The sequence below is a fragment of the Pipistrellus hanaki genome, assembly GCF_964339955.1.
Source record: "Pipistrellus hanaki genome assembly, chromosome: 1".
Lineage (NCBI taxonomy): Eukaryota > Metazoa > Chordata > Mammalia > Chiroptera > Vespertilionidae > Pipistrellus > Pipistrellus hanaki.
In genome coordinates, this window is record NC_140503.1 from 119,320,376 (window position 1) to 119,343,911 (window position 23,536).

At 36.2% G+C, this 23,536-nt stretch overlaps 1 protein-coding gene across 3 annotated transcripts in view; it reads left to right on the top strand.

The window, feature by feature from the left end:
- Window positions 1-23,536, top strand: part of STAM (signal transducing adaptor molecule) — a 79,789-nt gene that overhangs the window by 46,011 nt on the left and 10,242 nt on the right. For all 3 annotated transcript variants that reach the window (XM_084870050.1, XM_084870051.1, XM_084870052.1), the window contains 9 exons: window positions 2,525-2,671; window positions 8,063-8,153; window positions 10,130-10,322; window positions 13,104-13,198; window positions 17,142-17,233; window positions 19,022-19,109; window positions 19,550-19,604; window positions 20,469-20,622; window positions 22,940-23,112. In XM_084870050.1, coding sequence (XP_084726176.1) covers window positions 2,525-2,671; window positions 8,063-8,153; window positions 10,130-10,322; window positions 13,104-13,198; window positions 17,142-17,233; window positions 19,022-19,109; window positions 19,550-19,604; window positions 20,469-20,622; window positions 22,940-23,112 — 1,088 coding nt within the window. The remainder of the gene's footprint in view (window positions 1-2,524; window positions 2,672-8,062; window positions 8,154-10,129; window positions 10,323-13,103; window positions 13,199-17,141; window positions 17,234-19,021; window positions 19,110-19,549; window positions 19,605-20,468; window positions 20,623-22,939; window positions 23,113-23,536) is intronic.

Genomic DNA, 23,536 nt, shown 5'->3' on the forward strand with positions numbered 1-23,536 from the left:
TTGAGCAAAAAAGAGAGGGAAGTCATGGGTGTGGACAGCACTGTGGTGATGGGTGCAGGGTGGAAGTGGAAGAGGGCATAGGGCACAGAGGGGATAAATGGGGATAGAAAAATAAAATCCTATGCAATAAAGATGTAATATGCAAATGGTCATTACGCTGTGAAGCATAACAACTGACAATGTAAGGACTGAATCACGGATCAGTAGGGGGTTGGGGCAGCGAGCTACAAGTGGGCAGAGGAGAGCTACAGGAAGAAGCATGGCAGCAAGCTATAAGGGAGGTGGGAGCTACAAGAGGGTGGTGCAATGGGTGGACAGCTACTGGAGGGCGGTAGTGAGCTACTTACTGGTGCACGTATTTGTACACAGAGGTACTAATAAATAAATAACAAATAAGTTATAGAGACAAAGAAAGTGCCCTTGGAGCTTAGAAGTGAGGAAGGTAAAGACAAGGCACCGGAAGGGAAAGGAGAAAGCGCAGGTATGCTCCTGGGAGAGCCCAAATGTTTTTGAATGAATGTATTCATTTTATACTTTAGGTCGGTGGTTCTCAATCTTCCTAATGCCGCTGCTCTTTAATATAGTTCCTCATGTTGTGGTGACCCCCAAACATAAAATTATTTTTGTTGCTACTTCATAACTAATTTTGCTACTGTTATGAATCGTAATGTAAATATCTGATATGCAGGATGTCTTCGTTGACACCTGTGAAAGTGTCATTTGACCCCCAAAGAATTCATGACCCACAGGTTGAGAAATGCTGCTTTAGGTGAAGTATTATTTTGAAGAAATAAAGTTTCAAGGGATAATGACATGCAGTAGACCTCAAATCAGACCTTAAATATTTAAGCAGCTTGGAAAAAAACATATAAAATGCACATTAAAAGTCAGAAATTAGGAATAAAGGAAGTGCACCATTTAATTGTTCCTAAATTATTTTTATATTGATCTACAAAAAACAAAACAAATTATCTTCCTGCTGTACAAAGTTTTATTAGTTGTAAAATACTCTGACAAGTTCTGTCTTCCTGACCTCTAAAATGAGTATTATTGTATTTAGTCTATTTGAATTTGATATGAGATATTTATGAAGGTATCTTGTTTTTTCATAGTGTGAAAATACAATGAGTTTATCTTTTTAATCTATTTTTATTGATTTCAGAGAGGAAGTGAGAGGTAGAGAGATATAGAAACATCAATGATGAGAGGGAATCTTTGATCGACTGCTTCCTGCATGCCCCACACTGGGGATGGAGCTCCCAACCCAGGCATGTGCCCTGACTGGGAATTGAACCAGGACCTCCTGGTTCATAGTCAATGTTCAACCATTGTCAGCTGGGCAAAATTAGTTTATTTGTAATAATAAAAGGGTAATATGCAAATCTACCAAACAGCTGAACAGCAGAACAACCATCCGTATGACCACACTGTGACACCCACTGATGCCAGGCCAGCCGAGGCGGGTGCGATGCTATTGGTCGGGGGCCCGGCCATCGCCCTAGGATCCTCCCACAGAAGGAGGCCCAGACTGCCTGCAGGCGGGGTTGTCAATCGGAGGGCTCCGCAACTGCCCCAAAGAGGGAGGCCCAGGCCACCGACTGGTAGGCTGTGGCGGGTGGGCGTGGCCTCCCTCTGTGGGGGAGATTAATCACCGGCTGGCAGGGCTGTCAATCAGGGGGCTCCGCAATTGCCCCTAAGAGGGAGGCCCAGGAGTTGTGTGGTGGCGGATATGGGCAGCACCAGGCCAAGCAGGTGTGGGTAGGGGGCGGGGCCACAAGCAGCCAGGGCCTCCAGGCAGCTGTGGCTGCAAAGGCCTACCCTTGCACGAATTTCATGCATTGGGCCTCTAGTTTTTTTTTATTTTATTGATTTTTATTTTTACAGAGAGGAAGAGAGAGAGAGAGAGAGAGTTAGAAACATTGATGATAGAGAATCATCGATCAGCTGCCTCTTGCACATCTCCTACTGAGGATGTGCCCGCAACCAAGGTACATGCCCTTGACCGGAATCGAACCCGGGACCCTTCAGTCCGCAGGCTGACGCTCTATCCACCGAGCCAAACCGGTTTCGGCAGACCTCTAGTTTTAATAACCAACTATAGTTTCTTATGTATTGTCTGTAGCTAGGGGTAATTTGTTCTCTCTCTCTCTCTCTCTCTCTCTCTCTCTCTCTTTTGGTTTCTTTTTGCTAGGGGTAATTTATGATTTAAAAAGAATTACAACACTTCAGAATTTTTATATTTAAGATATTTATATTAAATAATTGCCCAAAAATTAGTGTACTTTTTAGTAAAAATTACTAAAAAGTAATTAGTGTACTTTTTAGTAATTTTTTTTATTTGAAAAACTTTAATGAAAACACTAACCATACAAAAATTAAATAGCAAAACCATTCAAAATGACTTATAATTCAAACAGATTTGGCTTACTGATAATTCTCTATCAACTGATTATTTCCAGATACATTTCTCTATCAACTGACTATTTCCAGGTAAAATCTTATTAATTATTTTCTTTATTTTTAGGGTCATCCAAAAGTGTGTGAAAAATTAAAGGCCCTTATGGTTGAATGGACAGATGAATTTAAGAATGATCCACAACTCAGTCTAATATCAGCAATGATTAAGAACCTCAAAGAACAAGGAGTTACATTCCCAGCTATTGGCTCTCAGGTATTTTCTCAAGTTGTGTGTGTGCTACACTGTTTTTTAAAGTAGCCATATTTATTTGAACTTTTCACTCCACTAAACCCAGGTAGCTTTTATTACTTAGAAGGATTTTTTGTTAATAATAATCTTGCATTTTGAGATGCCATAAAAAATAGTGTGGAATATTAATGTGTTCCAACTTCTACTTTCCCACTGTTCTCAAATATATATATATATATATGTATGTATATATATATATATATATTATTGATTTTTTACAGAGAATAAAGGAGAGGGTTAGAAAGAAACATCGATGAGAGGGAATTATCGATTAGCTGCCTCTTGCACACCTCCTACTGGGAATATACCCCGCAACCAAGGTACATGCCCTTGACCGGAATTGAACCTGGGACCCCTCAGTCCGCAGGCTGACGCTCGATCCACTGAGCCAAACCGGTTTTGGCTGTTTCTCCTTTTTTATAAATGAATTTGCTGTAACATTTGCAAGTAAAATTTTTAAAAATTTAGTTCTAATATAGACAAAATTACTTTATTACATCAAGTAAGTCTTGTTAGATGCTCCTAATGCTATCATCAAAAATAGGGATATCCTTAAAATTAAAAATGATTTTAGAGGTTCTTTTGATTATGAAATTTATGAATACCTCTATAAGAAGTGGGAAGGAGATTCATAGTGGTCAATGGGAAGAGAAGCATATGAAGCATTTCTTCCCTTAATAAAACCTGACAGTGGCTTCATCTTTTTCCTTTCTCCTAATAAATATGACTGACTGAAAGGCTTAACTTTCCTTTTCAAAAAATTATGTTATGAGACAGATGTCTAATTAATGTCATCTAAAAATGAAAGGGGCCCAGCTGGGTGGCTCAGTTGGTTGGAGTGTTGTCTGGTACACCAAAAAGGTTGTGGGCTTGATTCCCAGTCAGGGCACATACCTAGGTTGTGGGTGCAGTCCCCACAGGAGGCAACCAATATCTGTCTGTCTGTCTGTTTCTCTCTCTGCCTCAAATCAATAAACTTATTCTCAAGTGAGGATTAAGAAAGAAAGTCTCTCTTTTATTCTTTTTCTATTCTGGATAACCATCCGTTAGCATGCCAAAGTAATCAAAAGGGTTTAAAATGTATGGATTGGTAAAATGAAATTAGTGGTACAAAAGCATGAGCAGAAAATTTCAGCTGTCAAGAATTCAAGTTTGGGGTTTTGACCACTTCAGGGAATCATGAACTGATTCATCCACTTACCTAGACTTTCTCCAAGGCACTTCTAGTTTATCTGTGTACTCTTGAGCTGTAAAAAAAGCCTCACAGAAATATAATAGGAGAGTAAGGAAGGGAGGATATTTTACTTCAAAAAATTTGCCTTTTGAATAGTTTTATAATGATAAATTATATCTTTTAGAATTATTCATTACTGATAGCTGGCTTTTACTACTTTCAGAATAATTTCTAAAATTATAATTACAGAATAATTTTTATGCAGAATTATCCAAGAGTCTTATACATTTCTTGACAATAGAAGCAATGTTTAATTATCAAAGTAGATTCACTACAGAGAACCAAAGTCTAGATGCTTAATGGAATTCCAATTTCTATGCATCAAGAACCTATTCTAGAGCTTGTTACTCAAAATTTGGTTCATTGACCACCATCATCATCATCATCAGGTTGTTAGAAATGCAGTATGTATGGATTCATTATCTTCATTTTATTGGGGTCCTGGATGATTCTGTATACACATTGAAGTTTGAGAAGCACTGCTCTCAAATACAGCTTTCAGTGCAAGTGAAAACTGCATATCTGTCCACAAAGGGACTTGTTTCTATAAGACAGTGGTTCTCAACCTTTCTAATGCTGTGACCCTTTAATACAGTTCCTCATGTTTGATGACCCCCAACCTACTTCATGACTGTAATTTTGCTACTATTAATGAACCGTAATGTAAATATCTGTGTTTTCCGATGGTTTAGACTCTACAGCAGTGGCTCTCAACCTGCTAGCAGGGTCGCCTAAGACCATCGGAAAACAGATATTTACATTACGATTCATAACAATAGCAAAATTAGTTATGAAGTAGGTACGAAAATAATTTTATAGTTGGGGGTCACCACAACATGACTGTATTAAAGGGTCGCGGCATTAGAAAGGTTGAGAACCACTGGTGTAAGAGAAAGAAGAATTAATGATCTGCATGATATATAGCATTTTTTGGTTAACCTAGATATTGTGGGAATATCTTTAGGGATTCTCTTATCTCCTCATTTTACAGATGAGGAAATCGAGACCCAGAATGGTTAAGTGACTTGCCCAGGGCCACTTGGACAAGAGGAGTTGACAGAGCTGGAAGTAGAACACAGGCTTCCTGACTTTCAGTCCAGTGTTCTCTCTACTACACCAGTGGTCGGCAAACTCATTAGTCAACAGAGTCAAATATCAACAGTACACGATTGAAATTTCTTTTGAGAGCCAAATTTTTAAAACTAAAACTTCTTCTAATGCCACTTCTTCAAAATAGACTTGTCCAGGCCATGGTATTTTGTGGAAGAGCCATACTCAAGGGGCCAAAGAGCTGCATGTGGCTCTCGAGCTGCGGTTTGCCGACCACTGTACTCCACCATTCTGCCTTCCGTTGTTACAGAAGTTAGTGTCCCAGACTAGGCTTCAAAGGGCAAGAAGTGGAGTGAACACAGCAGGAGGATTGATATTGGCATAGAAGTTAGGTTACTCTCCTGCTCAAAAGATTCAGGGCATAGAACGGCAACATTAAAGTTAAGAGTTACTCTTCTAGATGTTACACAATACATGAAACCTAATTTTATTATAGTTGCTATCATTTAGCTGCAAGAAATATATAAAATGCATATCAAGTACGATAAGATGAAATACAGTGGTGATTTTTTATAGTATTTTCTGAAAAGGGTATTGAAAACCCTGTTTGTAAAGAACTTTATGTTTAATGAAAAAAATTTTAAAGGGAACATCTATTAAAAAAAATAGACACATTAAAGGGAAGATCTATAATACTTTCAACAATAAAGATAAATTTTTTAAAAAGTGTCATCTAGGATCAACTGTAGAAGTACATCTAGATTTTGAAATCACTTAGTTGTATGTCATTACATTTAGTCAGATTAGACTTTTGTTAGCATTCTTAACAAAAGCCTATGAAAATATAAGGATTTTAAAGTTTATTTTTTACCCAAGTTCAGAAGAAAATAATAAAAATGACAAGAAAAGTTAGACTTTAGTCACCTAACTTATTTTTATGTGTTGTAATTTTTTTTTAAGTACTAACTTTTGATGTAGAGATGAAAGTAATGGTAAACTGCTACTGCATTTGGCTAGTTAATAAAGACAAGTGTCATTGCTACACTTAGAACCTGATGATAGAAAGGAACTTTGAAAAGTATGCAGTTCAGGAGTACAGGCTTATTGCAGCTTGTTCTGCACTTTCTAATGGACCAATAGAGATTTCTTCATAGACCACAAAAAATCAACATATTTGTTTTGTGAAATTGACCAGATTATGAAAAATTTTTATATATTATGAAAAAGATTGCCTCTGACTTTCAATTTTCAGTTGTATAATGATTAAAACACTGCAACAAGAGATGGATCAGAATTGAAAGTACTTAAAGTTCTATGCAGTGAACTATAAAAAGATTTTTTGTAATCAGCTTTTCTAAAAATAAATGCCTTGTGTATTTGTTTGACATTATAAAATATACTAAGTGAAGAATATATAACTGTGTTACTATAATATTTTGCCTTTCACCTGCTAAACAATCATTTAAAAATTAGAATTCCATTTTTTATTGATTTATCTGGGAATTACAGTAATCATTTGTAAATTTTAAAAATCTGCTTTGAGTTACTACTGTATTTCATGTAAAATGTAGAAACCTTGCATAGGGTTCATTTAATCCACATTTCAGCATCCTTTATGCTGAAGTCATCTTACTTATGACATATATTCTCTTACATACATTATAAATTCCAGGAGGCAATGTTATACTTTTTGTTTAAACTTTGAGGGCCCCCATTTTATCTGATTTTAGAAGCTACATGTGTTAATTTAATCCTCTTAATATCCTGTAGTGTATAGGTGATATTATTATTCTCATTTTGTAGATAAGGGACTTGAGACACAAAGAGCATGGATTTAGCATTTGATCCTGTGTTTGCCTGACTACCTATTCTTAACTACCCATGTCAAAGCACCTTGTTTGAAAGTGTTATCAGAGGAACATGGAGGAGGGAGTGCTTTATTAAGAGGCTTAGGGATGTTTCACTGAGAAAGTGATATTTTTGCTGTTTACCCACTGACGAGTTGAACTCAATGGAAAAATGTGGATGGAGTAAACAGAGCCAGAAGGGAGGACATAAGTAAAGCAAATGTGTGTCATAGATGTAGAAATAAAAGGGTAATATGCTAATTAGACCGGACATCCTTCTGGACGAAGTGGGGTTAGAGGGAAGCAGCCCGGGTCCTGGGTGCCTACGGGAAGCTGGTTCTGGCAGGGGGGGAGGAGGGGGAGAGGAAGGCCTATTCTTGCACAAATTTTGTGCATCAGGCCTCTAGTATAAGTATACGTACACATATGCGTGTACATATTATCTATACTAATAATAGTCTAGGGCCGTCATAACATAAACGACCAGATGGACAACAGGTCACCAGGAAGTATTAATACATGGAGCCATGGCCCACAGGCTCCTATCCCTGGGTCATTCTAGAGGCCTAATGACCTCACCACTGCCGCTGCAGCTGTGAATCAGGCTCAGAGGCCTGGAGAGAGAGGCAGGGCCTGATCAGCAGCTGCCATGGAGGCTATGGATCAGGTCCAGAATAGGCCTGAAGAGAGAGAAGCGGGGCCTTATCAGCAGTTGCTACAGCTGCTGGCAAGGCCTGGAACCAAATCGGGATGAACTTCAAGGAGCTAATGGCTGCCTAGGAGGTGGAGCTTTTGACACTGACTGGCATAGAAACCGACAATCAGAACCAAATTGGGGTGAACTGCGAAGGCAGAACCTAAGGTGGGTGCTGAGGAGGGGTTTTAAGGGCAACAACTGTTTGGTGTAAAGCAGTGGTTGGCAAACTGTAGCTCGAGAGCCACCTGCGGCTCTTTAGCCCCTTGAGTATGGTTCTTCCACAAAATACCATGGCCTGGGCGAGTCTGTTTTGAAGAAGTGGCGTTAGAAGAAGTTTTAGTTTAAAAAATTTGGCTCTCAAAAGAAATTTCAATCGTTGTACTGTTGATATTTGGCTCTCTTGACTAATGAGTTTGCCGACCACTGTTTTAGACTGACAAGAAGGATCTTGTACATTTATGGATTAGGTGGGGTAGGAGTATTTGAGATCAGTCCTCAAATATTGTGTTCCTTTTTGTGTGTGTTAGGCTGCAGAACAAGCAAAAGCAAGCCCAGCTCTGGTAGCTAAGGATCCTGGTACTGCAACTAATAAAAAAGAAGAAGAAGATTTAGCCAAAGGTATGTTTTTAAGTCCCAGTTGGCAAAAATATGGGTTGCTTACTTAATATTATTTTCCTGAAATATTTTAAAATAAAAGAAATAGAACTTTACAGCTAAAGCTGAAATCTACTTTGTTTCCCTCAATATCACTTCTTCCTCTTCTCTCCCAAGGCGACTATCATGTATGTCTTATTGATCAGTATTTTTACTACACAGTTTACCCATAAATATTCATAAACAGTACCAAATACTTTTTGTGTCCAATAAAAGTTTTTCATAAATATTGTAGGTATCATCTATCTACAACTGTATTTTTTATGCAACATTTGAAATCTATTCATGATTAGACATATGAATCAAATTTACTTTTTTTAACTGCTGTATAATATTCAAGTGTACTAATAAATACATACTATAATATATCCTCCTACTGATGAACATTTTGGTTTTCTGGTTTTTATTTTTACTGTAATAAATATGCTTTATTGAATATACCTGTATGTGTTCTCGTGTGTGTGTGTGTGTGTGTGTGTGTGTGTGTGTTTTATTTTGTGTGACTAAAAGTGAAGTATTGTTGGCTCATGGGGCAGGCATTTCTTTAATTTTTCTAAATAGTTTTATTTTCTCTTTCATCATCAGTGTATGAAAGCTATTATTATTTTTAACTTCCTGGCAGCATTTGGTATTGTCAGTGCTTAAGTTTCATAAATCTGATAGATTCCAAATAATGTCCCATTATTTCAAATTTCTTTTACTACTAGTGAGGTTGAGTCCTTTTTTACATGCTTATTTGCATTCTCTCTCTCTCTCTCTCTCTCTCTTTTTTTTTTATTGTGTCTCTTTTTAAAAAATATGATATGTAGAAAGTCTTTATTTTGCATGCTAATCTTTTGCCTGTTTTACCTATAGTAGATATCTATTCTTGATTTTTGGCTTATACTTTAACTTTGATAATAGTGTGTCCTATTACACAAATTTTAGTCAAAATTTTTGCTTTTCTATTATTTTTGTTTTTTTTTGTCTCTAGTTCTTTTCCTACTCTAACATCCTAAAAGACATATTCCTATATTTCTTATGATAGTTTTAAAGTTTTATTTTCTCATTAGGTCTTTCATTGGTCTAGAACAGAAGTGGAAAGGAATAGGGATTTGGGTTGATTTGAAAGCAAGGTAATCTCTCCCATAGTGATGGCCTATATGGGGAGAGGAAGAAGGAAATAGAGGAGACACAGCTGAAATCTATTTTGAGGAATTTGTTAGGTGAGACTTTATTGTAGTTATTTCTAAATTCCAATTCTTTTTTTTTTTTTTTAAATATATTTTATTTATTTTTTTTACAGAGAGGAAGGGAGAGAGATAGAGAGCTAGAAACGTCGGTGAGAGATAGACATCGACCAGCTGCCTCTTGCACACCCCCTACCGGGGATGTGCCCACAACCAATGTACATGCCCCTGACTGGAATCGAACCTGGGACCTTTCAGTCTGCAGACCGACGCTCTACCACTGAGCCAAACCGGTTTCGGCTAAATTCCAATTCTTAGACTGATTATAAAATAATTATTTTTGGAGCAATAAAATTCAGGTTCTCAGCAATTAGTAAGTCCCCAAGGGGTTTGAGACTATTCCCCAAGTGATTTTATCATTTTGGGAACTTAGGCTGTAGGAATACATGGAAAAGCCAAAAGAAAATATATCTGCAACTAAAATTTTAAGCAGATCTAAGTTTATGTCTTTTTTTAATTATCCATAATTATTTTAATTGTATTGTTCAGTAAAAAATAGTTATCATGCTGTTCAATTTTTTTGTTTATGTTTTTTTTGAACTTTCAGTTGTGAATGAATGAATAAAACTGATGAAATGATTTTTATTGTCCTAATTTCCAGCTACCCTACTGAGAGAAGAATACTTTTTACCTTCAGATATATTTTTGTAATTCTTTGGATTATTGGACATGTTAACATTTTGGGTCTTTTTTAAACCCATTATTTTCTAGCCATTGAGCTGTCCCTGAAGGAACAAAAGCAGCAGTCCACCACCCTTTCCACTTTGTATCCAAGTACATCCAACCTCTTAGCTAACCACCAACACGAAGGCAGAAAAGTTCGTGCTATATATGACTTTGAAGCTGCTGAAGATAATGAACTTACTTTTAAAGCTGGAGAAATTATTACTGTTCTTGATGACAGGTGATGGAACTTTCATGTGAAAATACATAACATTACTTCCGTGTTTCATATTACTGCTATTGGATGCTATCAACAAATACAATTAAAAAAATACTGATCCAGCTATTTTCTTTGTCTGATGGTTGCTTTGCTTATGTTATACTGGCTGGATTCTTATTTTGTAGTTTAATTTTTTTCTTGTCTATTTACTTTTAATTTCTTTTTAATCTTTTCATTTTTGGATCCATCTAATAATATAGATTGTTAAATTAGTAAAAAATTTAAAATTTTAGAAAATATACCAAATATGTGTGTATATATGTACTTGTGAAATTTGTAAGAAATACAGAATATAGTGAGTTTATTATTTAGTGTATTTGTTTGGAACAAATTAATTTAACATGGAATTATATGCATTTATATTAACATAGGAGAGGTGATTCAGTGCATTTTTCTCTTACTACAGCTTTATATTTACGTTTATGAAAATTGTTACTGATAATGAAGTACTAAACTTGGCAAATAAGTGGTTTTAAAAATAAATTTGAATAGGTTTAAGGTTCTTTCTATAATCTTTATATATAAAAGCATAATATGCAAATCAACCAGACAGCAGAACAGCTGGTTGGCTATGACGTGCACTGACCACCAGGGGATACATGCTCAATGCAGGAGTTGCACCCAGCCAGCAGGTCCTTATCACCTGATCAGGGCCTGCTGATCAACCTCTTGTCCTCTCCCCCTGGCTGGCAGGCTCCAATCACCTGATGGAGAACAGGGAAACAGGTGGTGGGTGGCAGCGGACGTGGGTGGCTACAGGGCCCTGATTGCCCCTCCCGTCACCCTACACACACAGGGCAGTGGTGGGAAGTGGGGCCAGTTGCTGGCAGCTGGGGAAGATCGGCCCTGATCGCAGGCCAGACCTAGGTACTCTACCCATGCATAAATTTCGTGGGCTGGGCCTCTAGTACATACTATAATACTAGAAGCCCGGAACACAAAATTCTTGCCTTTGTGGATGGGACAGATCCCTCAGCCTGGCCTGTGCCCTCCTGCAGTCTAGGAACCCTCGGGGGATGTCCAGCTGCTGGCTTAGGCCGGATCCCCGTGGAGAGCTGTCATTTGGACAGACATCCTTAGCTCTGCTGCGGGGGTGAGAGAGGCTCCCACCACTGCTGCTGCACTTGCCAGCTATGAGCCTGGCTTTTGGCTGAGCTGCGCTCCCCCTGGGGGAGCATACTGACCACCATGGGGCAGCTTCTGCATTGTCTGCTTCCTGGTGGTCAGTGTGTGTCATAGCAATGGGTTATTTCACTGTTTGATTTCCATATTAGCCTTTTATGCCTGCAGGATTGGGCTGAAACCAGGTCTCCAGTATCTCCTGAGCAGTCCCGGATTGTGAGATGGCACAGGCCAGGCTGAGGTACCCCACTGGTGCTCCATCAGGACTGGGAAGGGATGTGGGAATTTGGCCAGCTGGAGAGGGACCACAGGAGGGCTCCAGGGCATGTCTGGCCTTTCTCACTCAATCCCAATCCACCAGACCCCAGCAGAAAGCTAACCTACTGGTCGAAGCATCTGCCCCCTGGTGGTCAGTGCACCTCATAGTTACTGGTCGACCAGTCAACTGTCTTCCCCCTGGTGGTCATTGCATGTCATAGTGAGTGGTTGAGCAGCCTTAGCATATCATTAGCATAATGCCCTTTGATTGGTTGAGTGGCCAACTGGAAGACCAGACACTTAGCATATTAGTCTTTTATAATATGGAATGATTTCTCAATTGGAAAATAATGAAGTTATGTTTGAACTGTTTTAGAAATTGCACAAAACTTTGATCATTCATTCAAAAATATTTATTGAGAGCTTGCTAGCTTTTCTTAGACTAGATACAAATATAGTGAAGATACAGAATGCACCTTAAAATGTGTTCCTTGTGAACGTTTTGTGCTACAAATAAGTGTCTCTGTCATATATGTTTTCTTGTGGGGAAAAATTTGCTGATATGTACTAGATAGAGCACAAGAATGGACATCTTGATTAAGGTACTGCTATATATCATACTAGAGGCCCGGTGCATGACATTTGTGCATTCGGGGAAGGCCCTCAGCCCTGCCTGCACCCTTTAGCAGTTTGAGAGCCATCAGTGAGACATCTGCTGCTTGTGGCTGAGTTGCACTCCCCCTGTAGGAGCGCACTGACCACCAGGGGGCAGCTTCTGCATTGAGCATCTGCCCCCTGTTGGTCAATGCCCGTCATAGCGACTGGTCATGCCACTATTAGGTCGATTTGCATATTACACTTTTCTTATATAGGACTAGTGACCCGATGCATGAAATTTGTGAAAGATAAGGCCTTCCTTCCCCTGGCTGCTGGCAGGCACCCAGGACCCGGGCTTCCCTCACAGCACTGGCTTCATCCAGAAGGATGTCTAGTCTAATTAGCATATTACGCTTTTATTATTATCGAAGATTACAAAGGATTCTTAGATTGGAGTCTTCAAACCACTTGAACTTGACAATTCTTAAATACGTGGACCTCTTTTATAAGGGAAGAGTTAGTGCCTTATAGTAAATATTTTAAGCATTTACCAGCCTTCCAAAAGATAACGCACTATGTGTTTAATAAGTTATTTTTTTTGAGGTCTTATCTCTTATTTATAATAATGAAACATTCATTTCATTCTTCACTGGATTGATGTGGGTTTTAAATCTGATATTAATGTAAGTTAAACACTATAAAAGGGAAAGATTTATAGAAATAAAATCTTTATTATAGTTGAATATTCTTTTTTGTTCCTCATAGTGATCCCAACTGGTGGAAGGGTGAAACTCATCAAGGCATGGGGTTATTTCCCTCTAATTTTGTAACTGCAGATCTCACTGCTGAACCAGAAATGAGTAAGTATTTTACAGTCTGTCAGTGGATGATAATCATTAATCCTCTTAATGAAGGCTCAGTAAATTCAACTTTTTGGAGCAGGTACTTTCTAATAATAGTGTTTTCAAGGTGTTTATTAAAAATGCAGCTGCCTGGTCAGTAGATTATTTACCATAAATCATTTAAGAATTGAAATCATTTGTCTACCAAGGTTATCTTTAGAGAAAGTATTGATTTTTTTTCTTTAAAAAAATTTATATCTACTTATACATATAAATATGTGTGTGTGTGTGTGTGTATTCACACACATACATGTATATATGTGCTAGTGTAAAAATGCACACTAAAAAGTGTTAATGGAATTTATGCAATATATGTTTTCATTATCAGTTGATAAAAGTGTGACAAATGCAGTGTAACCTCAAACAATTCTTCCTTTTCAAAGGTTGAGACCATTTCTCTAATGTTCTAACCTCAAATTTGGAAGTTGTGGCCTCTAAGCAACAGTAATGGCTTTTCTAAACCTTCCTGTAGATATTCAGAAGCGGCCATAGCTAATCATACAAATAGTTGTTGTTTTTTCCCCCCCAAATCTTTGCTAACTAGGAGAAATACACTAGAAAGAGGGGCCAAAGAGGTAGTGCTATTACTAACAGCCATAATAGTTGCAGGAGATGTAACTGGCGGTAGCTTATCAAACTGTTGATAGACAGTTGACTACATTTTTTCATAACACTGTACTTTAATGAATCTTCATAATGAGTTTGAATCATCAAGACTGTCATGACCTCCCTTTGTTTAAGGAAACAGTAATATGTTCTAGTCTAAAAGGATTTCTATTAGTGATTGGCATTTTTAGAATTTGAAAAGAAATTTTGTATATAAGTTGTAAGCCACAGTTATCTGGAAGAATATCTCATCTCAGCTCATCTGTCTATAACAGCTAGAAGGAATTAATGTTATAAACTGCAAGATGCTTAATTCTTTTTTAGTTTACAAGAATTCTAAGAATGGGTTTTTGTCATAGTCATCTTTTTATTTTCCTTAGCACCAACTACTAAATACAGACTAGACATATATAAATATTAATGCAATAAATAATACACAAGTGTATATATAGAGATATTACTTTTCTTTAAAAACATAAGTACACTTATGTTTTCAAGAGAAAGCTTTCACAACAAACCAGACATTACAAATCTTGAGAAAATAATGCCCTCTCATAGTTATGCCAGGTTGTTTTTTTGTCATTTTAATAAACAGATTCCTGATACCAGTTCTTTAATTGAATTCTTTTTTTGTTAGAACAACAACAACAACAAAAATGTTGTAGAACCTTGTTTGAATGGCAGTGCATACTGTGCTCACTTTTAACCTGGGCTGAGGGTGGAGTTTTTTGTTAGTTACTGTGGGATTGGATTGTCCTGCATCAATTGTTGGAATGGGTAGAATAGCCTCGGAACTTCTGTTCATGATGAGATCCAAGAGCTCATGTAGATCATATAGCCATCTCATCTTTTTCCCCATTATATAGCATTGCACTTTAAAATTAGTATTCCAACTCACATATTTCACTCTGGAACAACTAAAAGAGAAACAGGAACAGCAGAGGTTATGTAACGTAGTCCTCGAGTTTGGAAGATGAGGGCTAGTGTGAGCCTCATAGTCTCATTCTTCATGAGGAAGCAGAAACCCACTTACTGTGTCAAATAGAAATACCTGGCCTCTTTAGCTTGTTAGATATTGGTAGACACAGTTAGATATTGTGAAAGCACTTTATTTTTTACATATATAAGCATTCTATATGTATATTCTCACACACACACACACACACACACACACACACACACACACACTATACATAATAGACGTGTGTACATACCCTGTTTCCCTGAAAATAAGACAGTGTCTTATATTAATTTTTGCTCCCAAAGATGCGCTAGGTCTTATTTTCAGGGGATGTCTTATTTTTCCATGAAGAAGAATATGGTACACATTTATTGTTAAATGAAAATAAAGGAAATTTATTACCTGTATACGGTACGGTAGTACAGTAGTCAACACAAACCAGACAAACTGTGAATCCTACAGTATCAAAAATTTACTCATTTATTCAATGACAAGCATGTCATCATCTTCTGGAACATCATTATGACAATCCAATTCCTGAATTTCCTGGTGAATTTCTTGTGACTCCATTTCTTTCAGAATCAGTGGACCAAATCTCTCATGTTTAGCCTGGGGGGGGGGGGGGCTTGTTTTCAGGGGGATGCCTTATATTTCACTCAGAAGGAAACCTGTAAGCAGGTTTTATTTTCGGGGAAACACAGTAGTAATAGTATTGGTTCCTATGAGAAAAAGCACTGTAAATTTGTGCACAGTCAGCTGGCGGGATGTGAAGTCTACCATGTGTCTCTCATGGATAGCGGATAATATAGTACTCTCCCAGTTTTCTACTTGTTAATAGCTCAGGATGTAAAAAGCAAAATATGTATAGCATATGTCTCTTTTTTTCCTCCATGGAAAATGACATCAGCTGAAACTGTGTGTGTGTGTGTGTGTGTGTGTGTGTGTGTGTGTGTGTGTGTAGAATTTTGGTTTATGGTGACTTGAATGGGATGAATTAAACTATTTCCATTCTATATGGAATCACATAACAAGGAATATGTAAGTGATGTTCTCAGAGTAAAATCATAGGCCAGATTCCAGTTGTATGGCCTGGTAGAACCAGATAGATTGGCATTCAAATCCAGGCTTTGCCATTTATTAACTTTCACCAATGGAAGAATTTATAATCTTTCTAAGCCCCTGTTGACCTTATTTGTGAAATAGGCCTATCTCATAGGATTGTATTGTAGATTCTTTGGAGGAAATATAATATGTACTCCATTGAGCACATTTAATAGTTTAATAGATATTTCCCTTACTTAATTCTACCCTTTGCCCACTTCCCTTTCCTTTTGATTCTTAATATTTTTATAAATATTGATTAACCATGTGGATACAAGGATGAAAAATTCCGAGAGGAAATTCAATTCTTTTTTCTTTTTATTAAGTTCAGATAGGAAAAAAGAGGGAGAGAGAGATAGAAACATCAATGGTGAAAGAGAATCATTGATTGGCTGCCTCCTGCACGATTGCTCCTACTGGGAATCGCGCTGCAACCCAGGCATGCGCCCTGACCAGGAATCTCGAACCATAACCTCCTGGCTCATAGATCAATGCTCAGCCACTGTGCCATGTCAGCCGGGTGGAAATTCATTTCTTTTAAGCTGTATGTATCTTAATATTCTTTTGGAGAAGGTTAATTGCTTTGTTAATTAGATCTTTATATGGTATGTACTAGTTAATGTTATATTGATTAGATTTTTAAAGTTTTCTTTATTGAGCAAGAGAAATATGCATTTCTGGCCAATGGTTTGTGGATCCCTTAATAATCATTTTTAAATGCAAAGAACAGGGTAACTAAAACATATAGACTGATGTAGTGAAAAATTCAGATCCTTGCCAAGGCTATTTTGTAAAATTCCCATTGGCTTGGATGTCGTTCTCTTAGTCTAAAGTCTGAGTGGCTTGCTGGAGACCATACAGCTAACTTTCCAATTCATTGCAATTTTTCTAAATTGCAGAGTACATTTATGCCATTGTAAAATTTTGCTTTTTTTCACTGATTTACTAAATTCTCTTGTGCAGTAGGTGATTAATCTTCGTTTCAGAAATATACTTCTTATTTTTAGTAATGTGTCTTTTATGGAAAATGTAAAATCTTTAGAAGAGAAAATTAAGAAATCTTGACATTAAGTAATGTTTAGTCATTATTGCCGAAATCTGCAACTTAATTATTCTTTAAATTGAGTCTCTCAGCTTAAGGGAATATTAAAAAAATTAAAGTTCTCTCTTGTAACTTGAAGTGTTCTCAAATAAATGTATTCTAAGGAAAAGATAATATTGCATATTTTACAGTAAAAACGGAGAAGAAGACGGTACAGTTTAGTGATGATGTTCAGATAGAAACAATAGAACCAGAGCCGGAGGAACAAGCCTTTATTGATGAAGTAAGTGATTTCCATACTTGGTATTGAAGTTGGAATATTTTTCTTGTCTTCTTTGAAAATAATTAATGCATGTGTTGTTTTAGTATAAAAACATAAACAATATAGTCTCATTCTTACCATGTCAGCACATATAGTTATACCTCATTATTTTAAATTTCTGTTTAATATTTTACAAAATGGATATATCATGGTTTTTTAATTCTGCTTTTGGACAGTGAGGTTGTTTTCAATTTTTTTTCCTGGTTTTTTTTTTTTTTTTTTTTTTTTTGCTATTACAAACACTATTACGAAATTTTAAAAATATATTTCAAATAATGTATAATCATTTTATTTTAAAATGTTTGTACTTAATGCTAACATTTTCAACTTATGATGAAAAATGAGAAGTTATCTTTAAAATATGTGAAGGGATTAATAAGTATTTAGCCTTCTTTTAGGGGAGCCAGAGCAGAAAGCTTGAAGAGTATTCTTTTTACAGAAATAGATTGTAGAAGACTGCTAGGAGCCAAGGAATCTAACTGGATTAGGGAAAGGTAATTAGCTGATTGCATTACATAAGAAATGCATGTAGAGTCAGTTAAGGGTCTCTCTAGAAACACTATTTCTTTGATAGTAGGTAATTTCAGATAGAGTGTAGTATTCTGAAAACACAACAAAAATTATCCAGGTGTTAGTTTCTTTTATCAACTGCAATCACCCTTTCTTACCCACCCCCCCCCCCCCTTCCCTTTTTTTTTTTTTTTTTTTTTTCTGTAGGAAAACTTTTCTGACATGTGCCTTTTTTGGACTGCTTGAAATGAAAGTTGTGAATATTTTACATTGAAAAATAGTACCAATTTCAAAACATAATATTCTTTTGCCTTCAGAAGTTTATATGCTATGTCACTTTTACTCTCTAGTAATTAATTCATTCCTCAAACTGTTCTTCTATATGTAATGCAGAGTTTTTGTTCTTGTTTAAATAACTTCTGTGCTTTGAATTGGTAGTCTTTACATTATTTACCTAATGTACATATGTTTAATAGTATAACCCTGTAAAAACCATGCATGGGGAAAAGCTTGTAATAGTATTTTTTGGCATGCTCTGTAAGATTGGTATTTTGATTTTTTAAAAACCTACATATAAATACGTATGTACTTATATAATGTATAGAATACTAATATAAAGATGGTTTCATTAGTCCCATTGGTGATTAAAACAAAAGATTCTAAAGTACGATTAAATCACTGCCTAGAGATGCCTTCCAGCCTTTCCCACATAGAAGAATAGAGAGACCACAAACTGAAACATTGGTAGCAAGAAAATGTAGACAAGTCTTTATGGCCCTGCTTAGAAAGAGAGCAGCTGTAATATAGCTGAGCTATGCCTTTCTAAAACAGCTGTTGTACTCACCCTGGAGAGAAGTAATAACTGAGTTGTTAGTCATAAGTAATGCCATCGTGAGAGAGAGGTTACACCTGTCAGCATGTTAAGGCTATAGCCTCTTCAAAACAAAGTGAAATTCACTACCATGAAATTAGATTGAAGAACTCACATATTGTAAGTTTAAATGTGGCTCCATCCTCGTTTAAGAGAATCACTGTGATTAAAAATAAGTAGCAAGAGCTTTTGAGGCTCTGACTTCACATGGTACTTAAAGTACACAGATATTAACCACATAAAAACAAAATTGGAGTCTACATATCTGAATTACAAAAGTTCTCTATCCATTATCTAATTAACAAAGTGAGAACATATTGTTGTGTAATGACTAGTTGCTTTTTATATTAACTATTTAATTCCTGTAGGACAAAATGGACCAGTTGCTACAGATGTTGCAAAATACAGATCCCAGTGATGAGCAGCCAGATCTTCCAGAGTTACTTCATCTTGAAGGTAAACCTTGTTTTTCATTTATCTTCCAAATAAAGGATAATTAGAGGTTATATCTACTGTTCTGTTACAGAATGGTTCATATTTAAATAAAATTGAAAATCATACAAAACATGTTCACATTTCTCACTCTTCTGTGACCCAGTCTGACATTTATATGCTATTTAAAACTTTGGTGGAATTCACATTCTTATACAGTTCTATACAAATTAAATATTTTATTTAAAATATCCAAATATTTTATTCAATGTTTTAGAATGCCATAAAATAAATATTGGTATTTTAATATTTTTGAGACCAAGAAAATAAATCTTGGGGTCTCTTTAAATATATAACTTTTATTACTCCAAATTATATCTTGTATTTCTTATATGAATATTCATCAGAGATTTGCTTTCTTTATTTGCATTTTCTTATATTTTTTCAAAATCTTGTCACCTTAGCAATGTGTCACCAGATGGGACCTCTTATTGATGAAAAGCTGGAAGATATTGATAGGTAAAAGAGCATGTGCCCTCTCTATATTGTGTACCTTCTTCCCTGAAGTTCTCTGTAAATTACATACTGGGATAGAGCTGCCATTATAATTAATTTTATTACGAATTTTATTTATTTTTTTCTATTTTGCTATATTTTATTTTTTAATTTTTCTATTTTATTTCACTTGAATTTTTTATTTTTATTTTTTAATATTTTCTATTTTTATATGCCAAAGGAACCAGTCCTCATTTACTTGTTTTCTACTAGATGTGGGAATTTGAATTAGACCCAGCTCTCCTCTTTTCTTATCTTTTTTTAAGGTGAGGATTTATTTGACCTTCACTATATTAGTCTTTTTTAAAAATAAGGGTTAACTATTATAATCATGAGTGACATTACCAAAACCCAAATGACTCATCTATTATTTTCTCGGGAAACTTAAATATTTCAAATTTAAGTCAACTACAATAAGCTCTCCCAACACAGTACCTAAATCTGAGTTTTGTTTATTTCAATATATTTTATTGATTTTTTTACAGAGAGGAAGAGAGAGGGATAGAGAGAAACTTCGATGAGAGAGAATCATCGATCAGCTGCCTCTTGCTACTGTGGATGTGCCCGCAACCATGGTACATGCCCTTGACCAGAATCGTACCTGGGACCTTTCAGTCCGCAGGCCGATGCTCTATTCATTGATCCAAACCCGTTTTGGCTAAATCTGAGTTTTGATTTCCTTGGAGCTAAATACGGGATATTTTCTGTCACAAGGTAAATTTTTAATAATGTCTGTATCACTTTTTGCTCTTTTGATATTCCTTATTATTTAGAATATTGGACTAATTAAATAGCAGTTATATTTCAAATTATTGTATAATATTTCAGAAAGCATTCGGAACTCTCAGAACTTAATGTTAAAGTGATGGAGGCACTTTCATTGTATACCAAGTTAATGAATGAAGATCCAATGTATTCCATGTATGCAAAATTACAGAATCAGCAGTATTATATGCAGTCATCTGGTGTTTCTGCCTCTCAGGTAAGCTTTTAAAAACGAAACTATATCATTTTATATTCTCAAATATATTTGAGAGTATTTGGAATAAATGTGTTTTTATAAAATTTGAAACTTTTTAAAAGTAATGTAAAATAAATTTTAAAATAAATTTTTACTTAACAAATACAGTGTATACTATATAATTGTACTAATGTTTTTTGTTTTTTTTAAAATATTTTTATTCATTTCAGAGAGAGGAAGGGAGAAGGGGACAGAGAGAGAAATATCAATAATCAGAGAGAATCATTGATCAGCTTCCTCTTGCATGCCCCACATCGGGGATTGAGCCCTCAATTTGGGCATGTGGTCTGACTGGGAAATCAAACTTAACTGGTTCATAGGTTGATGTTCAACCACTAAGCCATTCCAGTCGGGCCCAATAGTTATTATTTTAAAAATTATTTTTCTGAAGCGGTACGCAACAGAATCTCCCATCAAACTTTTTGAAAAAGTATGGATGCTTTGGTTCTACCCAGACTTGTTAAAGCAGAATCTTCAGGAGGGAGGCCCAAACGTGTGCATATTTTAAAAGCGTTATATGTAATTATCTGGTTAAGAACTGCAGTTTTTTTTGTCTCAGTAAAATTTCTAATTATTACTAAATTCTTCTGGGTATGTACAGTGTTCACTTTTATAGTGAGCTGCTTTAATCAAGTATTTCACTCCTTTCCTTCACATAACACATGAAATGCAATACAGAGCACTTTCCCTCTTTTTTGGTAATCCTCACCCGAGGATATTTTTTCCACTGATTTTTAGAGAGAGTATAAGGAAGAGGGGGGTGATAGAAAAGAGAGAAATATTGATATCAGAGAGACACATCAATTGGTTGCTTCCTGCTTGTTTCCTGTCCAGGGCTGGGGATCAAACCTGCAATCCCATGCCCTTAACTGGGAATTGAACCCATGACCCCTTGGGTTCATCCACCGAGGTGGATATTTTATCCACCGAGCAATACCAGCCAGGGTCCTTTCCCTCTTTTCAGCTCAAATAACTATTTAAAGAGCTCTTCCCACAAACTCAGAAAGTTCAGAGTATAGGGAGTAATTTGCCAGGCACTTCATTTTATCCATGTAGAGTGATATAAACATTATATAGGTTAATTTTTGTTTTTAGCATAGGGGCTTAATCACAAGGAACAACAACAGCCTGTAATTATTGGAATTGAGAATCTAGGTCAGTGGTTGGCAAACTCATTAGTCAACGGAGCGGCAAACCGCGGCTCCCAAGCCTCAGTTTGCTGACCACTGGGCTAGATGATTCCTACTCACAGGTGTTGATATCAATTTGAGCCAAAGAAATCCCCTCAAAGCCTTTCATGTTCAGTTTGAGAAGTACAAAAATATGCACTCATGAGGACCAGAATAGCTGTGCTTATAATGAAGACTTTTGGATTCTAATGCATGGGAAGTATCTTAGGACTTAACAGAAGTGCCAAGATGATCGAGCCTTGTCTCCTCATGATTGTGTTACTATCTTTAAAACTGGTAAAAAAGAAAAACGTTACTACATAGATAGTAGCATTCTGTTATCAAACTTGTGAAATGGAAGGATTTAAAGAATACAAAGAAAACTAGAATATTATGTGTTTGAAGACTTTTGGAACTTAAGGCTTCAATCTCTTTAGATTCAGACAAGTACAGTTTTTAGATGCAGTAGTAGACAAACAATGGCCCAAGGGCCAAATCCAGCCTCCCATCTGTTTAAATAAGCTTTTATTGAAACACAGCCATTTTCTTTAGTTTACTAATTATTTCTGGCTACTTTCTATATAGGTCAAATTCAGTAGTTGTGACAGAAACCATATGGCCCACAAAGCCTAAAATATTTACTATCAGGACTTTTACAAAATAGTTTGCTGACTAAGCCTACTTTAGAAAGTTAGTTTGTTCTGTGTTCAGTAAACTAATTTAAGATATTTAAAATTGAATCTATAAGCAGATGCAATCTATTGATACACACAGTCAATTCAAAGATACTTCTTAAACATCCTTTGGAATTCCTTTTAGGGAAGTACTTAAAATATCAACATGGGAAAAGATACTATATTAGTATAAAGTTTCAAGATAAGTTCCTTTACTACTTCTGGAAAGAAGTAAACATGAGTTTAGCCAATGTTTACCTAAGAATTAAAATATTCAGAAGCCAATTTAACTGAAAAATATTTAACTGAAGTAATTATGAAAAAAGACTTCAGGGATATAATTGTTCTTTTTGTTAACTAAAATGTCTCTAAAAAAAAGTTTGGCATGCTTATTAAAATCTTAGGAAATCTAATGTGTTACATGAACTGTTCTAGGTATACCCAGGGCCTCAAAGTGGTACTTACCTGCTTGCAGGGAATGCCCAGATGGCCCATCTCCAGAGCTACAGTCTTTCTCCAGAGCAACTGTCTTCCCTCAGCCAAGGAGCAATTCCACCCTCTGCAGCCCCTGCCCTTCCTGCTCAGCACACTCAGGCTTCTTACCCTAGGTAATTTGATTATTGACTACTATTTGGAGTTAATGTTATTATTATCAATAAAATTCTTTTTTGTAATATCTTTAAAAATTTTTTTTTTAAATTTTATTTTAGAGAGAGAAGGAGAGAGAGAGATGAGAGGTGAGAGAGAAACATTGATCTGTCGCCTCCTGTAAGTACCAGGGAGAGAAAAGTGAGGGAGAAACATCGATCTGTTGTCTCCAGTAAGTACCTGAAATGTGGATTAAACCCAAAACCTGGGTATGTATCATGACCAAGAGTCAAATCCCACCTCCTTTCAGGTTTGAGCCACACTGGTCAGGGAAAAATTCTTAAATGCCCTGGATCATCTCTAACCAGAACTGGATAAGAAACTCCAAAATAGATGTCATCACTAATACCAGATGTTTAGCTCTGTTTGTGGTGATGAGTGAGT